The 6,017-nt window shown below is 40.6% G+C and overlaps 1 protein-coding gene across 3 annotated transcripts in view; it reads right to left on the bottom strand.

The window, feature by feature from the left end:
* Nucleotides 1-5,715, bottom strand: part of Arl13a (ADP ribosylation factor like GTPase 13A) — a 23,741-nt gene extending 18,026 nt beyond the window's left edge. For 2 of the 3 annotated variants that reach the window (XM_031368169.1, XM_031368159.1), the window contains exons 1-3: nt 5,557-5,715; nt 3,221-3,301; nt 2,799-2,869 (exon numbers count right to left, since the gene is read on the bottom strand). In XM_031368169.1, the coding sequence (XP_031224029.1) occupies nt 2,799-2,869; nt 3,221-3,279 (130 nt within the window). In that variant the 5' untranslated portion in view covers nt 3,280-3,301; nt 5,557-5,715. Of the gene's footprint in view, nt 1-2,772; nt 2,870-3,220; nt 3,302-5,556 lie in introns of those variants that run through there. The other variant, XM_031368177.1, reaches the window with a different exon arrangement.
* Between the last annotated feature and the right edge of the window lie 302 nt (nt 5,716-6,017).

Below are 6,017 nucleotides of genomic sequence, written 5' to 3'. Positions count from 1 at the left end.
TTTTGCATCTCAAAAAGTTTTGTTATTTTTCTCCTGTCAGGTTTGAGCTGCCATTAGGGTGCAGCAACCCAAGTCCATCTAGAAGAGCAGCAAGTGCTCTTAACCGCTGAACCATTTCTCTAGGCTCAGTCTGAGTGCTTTACAATCAAAGTTTGAGGACCATACCTATGTAATCCAAATCCCAGAGAATGGAGACTGGCAGATGTTTGAAAGCCTCAGTGGGTAAATATGAAGAACAATGAGGCAGTGAACAGAGTCACCTAGGATGACTTCAGACCTCTTAATCCAGCATCAGGATGTTCAGATATTTATTTCAGTTAGGCGCTTTAAAGCTTGGGAATCACTGCTCCTGAGAACTATGAAATTTAGGTGTGGTTGTGTCTCAGCATCCTCTGATGGGAATGAGGAGCACTTGGGTTGCTGCACCCTAATGGCAGCTCAAACCTGTCTGTCATTTCATTTCCAGGGGATCCATTCCCCTCTTCTGGTCTTTGTGGGCACTGCATAACCTGCACATGGTTCACATAGATACATTTAGGCAAACCACATATACATAGAAAATAAACATTTTTTAAATATTCAGGTGGATAGAATGCATAGTGAGATTTGAGACTCACAGATCTCAATGTTCTTATTTAGGGTACGTGTCTTTGCTCTTTGGGTTTCTTGTCCCATATGATCATGCCATGCAAAACAGTGAATGGTATCATCGATAATGATGCCATAAACTATTTTGTAGCTGGTATCTTTAAGTATCCATAAAAATTACTATCTGTAGCCTGGACTTTCTTTCCTAGACAATTGTGTTTGTGGCATTCATCTTAAAGTAAACAACGCAGGGACAAGAAAAGTGAGCTATTCCATTTTGAGCACAGAGGAACCTACTAGATTGACTCTAAGTGAGCCTGTATGAACAGAGGTGGCCCAGGCATTCTTCAGAATGTGACATCAGTGTCCATTAGAATGTCACTGTGAATGAAGTCACTACTGTAAACCAATGCATTTATGAGGCAGCCTCAAGTTATGCACTGAGCACAATGCAAGTTATGCAAAACAAGCGACATCCACTATGCTCTAGGAGTTAGGATGGAAAACAGACACCAGTCTCAGATGAATAGCTTGTGGTTAATTTCAGATGAGAGCTTCCCACCGCTGGCAGGCCATCAAAAACGCCTGGGGAGTTCTCACCTTGTGGGTTCCCAGGCCCCACCCAGACTGAATGGGCTGAGGCAGTGGAGCTCCAGTAAACTATCCCCATTCTTTTCAGTAATCTTGTGACTTGTCTTGCCTGGTTCTTGACTTCCCTGTAACCATTTACTTCTTATTACTTCTGCCTACCAGAATTGGGAGGCACAGGGAGTCAAGTGTGTTGCATCTAAGGGAGCATACTAGGCTGGAGTGTTGACTAAAATGCACTTGGAGGTGCTCCTGGGGCCTGAGGGAGACATTCTGAAAAGTCAACATACAGGCTTAGGAGAATGGTGGAGGGCTTAAATTTCCAGACTAATTATGAATGATATTGATAGCACAGACTCAGAGAAGAAACAATCTATTTCTTCTTCTCATGGGGTTCCAAGGTTAGTGATGGAGTTGGAGTTGTGCAAGAATCTTGGGCTAAGTGTACGCTAGAGAGTTGAGCAAGGGATGCGGCTCAAGGAGTAAAGGAGGACTGTCTTGTGGCCAGGCTGTGAAAAGAGGGACTTAGCTACATAGATGACAGAGTGGCTAAAATGCAGGAAATGCAGCCTTGTGAAGTCCAGTGGTGTGGCTGAGGAATGGCAAAGCATTTGCTTTGTTGTACTAAAGTACTATGTGTGAGGACTTGGGAAATGAAGCTGGGGGAGAAGTCAGAGGCCCACATTGGACCTTGTATGCTGCTAAGGTGGGTAAATTTTGCTTCAAAAACAATGGGGAGACGTGGAGCCATACCAAGCAGGGAAGTGTCATGATTAGACTTTTGCATCTCTCTAATAATTAGAGGAACACATAGAAATAAGCAGATCAGCCAAAAGGCCATTGTTGTCCAAGGAAACTGGCAAAACTTCAGGTAGGAGACTATGGGCACAGGTGTCAGGGCCACCATTTCCTATCCTTTGCTGAGTGTTGTCAGGTTATATAAATATACCACGTTAACACACTCCTGTACTGATTCAATAAACATGGATGATGGACCAGACTCTGTGCTGACCTCTGATTTATTAAAAGCTAGTTGGGGCTTTCCAACTAGTATAGCAGATTGCTACAATGCTATGTGACCACTTCTGGAGATGTTGAAGGACTTAATTCACAATTGATGTGATTTGTCATTGGTTTTTGTCCTTTAGCATTTAGGAACCAAGTTGAATCATGTTCAACTTGCTGAGGCACGTTATGCTAAAGATGTGGTACTATCCTTGAACTGATAACATTTCTGAAGCTCTAACTTCCAATCTCAGCTCTCACAGAGTTTTGTGTTATTACACGTCTTTATTACTCTACACTTGTCTCTTATCTAGGCCAAATTACACGTGCATTGAACTCAGAAACTAGACAGCATTCCAAACATGCGATCCTTCAAAGTTGACTCCAATGTTTTACATATTGTAGCTCATTCATAATTGACATCATGTGAGGACTCTCAATTGGAACATCTTACAAAAGGAGCAAGTGACACACACTATATAAACAGCTTGTTAACGCCCAATGAGAAGACTGGGATATTTATCTTTACAAGAGAGAAACTGAGGGCCAGGAAGTATGGCTAAGATGGAACGAATACTGGCAGACCCACACCAGAAACTATTGTTCTTTGTTCTCACATCTTTGAAAGGCCTCTACAAGATGACTTTTGCCAGAGTTGTCCAAGCCAATGACAATGATAGTCACATTCCTGGAAGTTGAGAAGAAAAAATGTGTCAAAGCCACAACCACACTTAGGTTTTAGGGTAAAGAATTCTATTCTTTGTGTTTGAAGTTTTGCTTGCAATAGTCTCAATTCATGTACCATAAAGAGCCCCACACAGTGGTGGTGTGGCAACCCCTCCCAAATCTTCAAAGGATGCTTTCCCTCCCTGTTACATTCAATATACAGAATGTGCATCTCTCAACTCTGTTCCCAATCTTGTATTTGCTGTTTAATTAATTCCCAAATGCATCATGATCATTTTTCCCTCGTGAAACTTGAGGCATATACAGGGGATGTAATTCCAGATTGGGTATAGAAAAGTAGTTGTAAAGTTACCTTTGTTTTCCTTCTGTGGTCTTTTGACGAGACCAGCAGGCAGTCAAAAGTCGGAACATAATTCAACTTGGTTCTTAAATACTAAAGGACAAAAATCAACGACAAATCATATCAACTGGTAATTAAGTTAGTTTGGCATTAGACGTTTATCAGCATATCAGATGCTGGTAAACAGAAAAGCTGTGGCTGTTAGAATTCCATTGCAACATTCAACCCAGCCTAATGATGCAAATGCTATAGAGAAGCTCCAGTGATGATTCTGTGCCAATATGTAGCTTCTTACAAAATAGACCGACTTGTTACTAAAGCAGCCTACCACATAGACACAATCAGATGAACTCTCTACCTTTAGCTAGTTTGTTTCTGCTAGGAATATCTTCATTTGGTCTTGGGGGAAGGTGGGATAATGCATTGGAATAGAACCAACTTAGTTTAAAGAACCATTGGAGGATCTCTGATAAGTAACACTTCCCTATTGGGCTTGATTCTGTTATTGCCACAGCTTCAAAGGTAAAGGTGGTACTGACCCATTTTTCATTGATTTCATCCAGTTCCTAAAAGCTGTAAGGGACCTCAGACATCACCTATAGATATAGAGTAGACAAATAGATATTGAGCTCCAATCTAGATGCCTTACTGTCAAAGATTGAAGTTTAATGTGCAGTTTAACTTGAAAATGAGGGCCTAAGTAAAAGACAATCTAAGCAGCTACTTCAAGATTCCATGGTGTAGCATCTATGAACTCTCCCCCTCCCCCCTCTCTGTCTGTCTGTCTGTCTGTCTGTCTGTCTGTCTCTCTCTCTCTCTCTCTCTCTCTCTCTCTCTCTCTCTCTCTCTCTCTCTCTGTCTGTCTCTCTCTGCGATAGGATCTTACTTCATAGCTCTGCCTGGCCTGGAACTTAGTACATAGACCAGGATAGCCTTGAACATACAGAATCTCTGCTTTCTGAATGTTGGGATTAAAGGCACATGCCGCCGCCCCTGGTTTCATTCCTTATTATGACTTAAAAAATAGTAGGCATATCACATCCTATTTATTTACTCATCAGCTAATGGGCAGTTAAGTTGTTTCTACTTACTGTCTTCAAGGTAGTGCTGCCATAAATGTGTGTGGATATGTGTTCATTTCTTTTGGGTATAACCCTGGGAGTAATTTCTGTGTCATACACTGTTCCTATGTTGAAGCATTCGAAGAACTACCGTACTGTTTTGCAAGATGGGCCTGACATGTTACACTGATGCTAGCAAATGCTGGCGAGTCCTCACTCTTCCACCTGTGCAGCACAGCGTACTGCTATCTTGGTGTCTGTAGCTATTCTAGCAAACATGGAATGCAACCTCATTCTGATTTTGAGTTACATTTCTCTAGTAGTTTATTTTGTTAGGTGCAGGAAGAACCAGTGGGGTTAAGGAAAGATGTCATTTTGTACCTACATGTGTCACTGTTTGTTGAGCAGTTTGTAATGTCAGTTATTAATGAATGACTTAACATTGTTCTGCACAGTCATCCAGTCATCCCCTGTTTTGGAACATTATTATTTTCAAACAGAGACTCACAGCCCATAGCTTGTCTTGAAGTACAGGTCACTGTTTGGGGAAATTGGCTTTCCTGAAGCTTTACTAGAGAATGGCTCTGGCTTGCATCAGACCAAAAAAAAAAAAACCCCATATATGTGGCCTGTGATTAAAAGCTACTTTAACCTAGTCTTGCTCATGAGGCTAACAGGACCTAGAGACTAAAAGGACAGAGCCTAGATATCTTCATTTCATAGTGACTATCTCGCTTTGAGACAAGGCTGATAATACCTTCATATCAATTTCTTTTTAAATACATTTTGTTAGTGTATATTCATTGCACAAAATGAGGAATTTTGTCAGTATACTTTAATATATGTATATTACAGGCTTTCTTATATTCACTCACCACAATTCTCTCATCTCTTCTCCTTGCCTTTCCCACTACCCACTAGTGTCCCTTCTACTTTTATTTGATTTTTAAAAACTATGGATTCTATTCATGTATCATAATCATTTGCAGAGCTTCTTATCATGATCTTAGTCTCTGTTTGTCCAAATTGGCACCATACACGTTCTTCCTTTAAGAGCTCAGCAGGTAGGTGGGATAACACAATTCAAACCACAATTCAAAAAAATCTGGCTTCAGAGTCTGTAATATTGGGTCAGGAATCTGACAGGCTGTGTGAGAGAGAGACCTGAGCTATCAGAAAAATCACTGATGCTGTTATGTCCAGGGCCTCTACTAGATAGCCTGGAGCAAAATCACTAAAGTACTTGTAGGTGCCTATAAAGTGAAGAGCTTTATGTTTTTGGCTTACCTGGAGGTGGATAACTATTTATCTAATAACAAGTTGGTTTTTTGGTTGAAGAAATGTTTGCTGTGTTGAATTTCAGAAAGATTTGTTGAGTTTTTTAGCCTTCTGGATGGATTAACCCAGCCCAGGCGTCCACTTAAAGGGTAGGCAATGTTCTAACAATGGCCGTCAAGGTTCTAGTATGTCTACGGTAACTACTTCCTAGTTCTTAGCAACCAAACACATCCCTGTTCCTTGTGTGATTAAAGATAATTACTAACTTTTATTCATTATAGAGTTTATTTCTTTTTAAAAGTACATATAGAATTTACTAGGCTTATTTAAGTATTATTCATTTAATCCTTAGTGCAACATGACAGAGAGGACTGGCATTCTTACTGTTAAGAAATGAGGTTCACCATAGTAAAGGCAATATACAGCAAACCAGTGGCCAACATCAAACTAAATGGAGAGAAACTTGAAGC

Source organism: Mastomys coucha, chromosome X (assembly GCF_008632895.1).
Source record: "Mastomys coucha isolate ucsf_1 chromosome X, UCSF_Mcou_1, whole genome shotgun sequence".
NCBI classification, from domain to species: Eukaryota; Metazoa; Chordata; class Mammalia; order Rodentia; family Muridae; genus Mastomys; species Mastomys coucha.
This window is presented reverse-complemented; position numbering and strand designations above follow the sequence as displayed.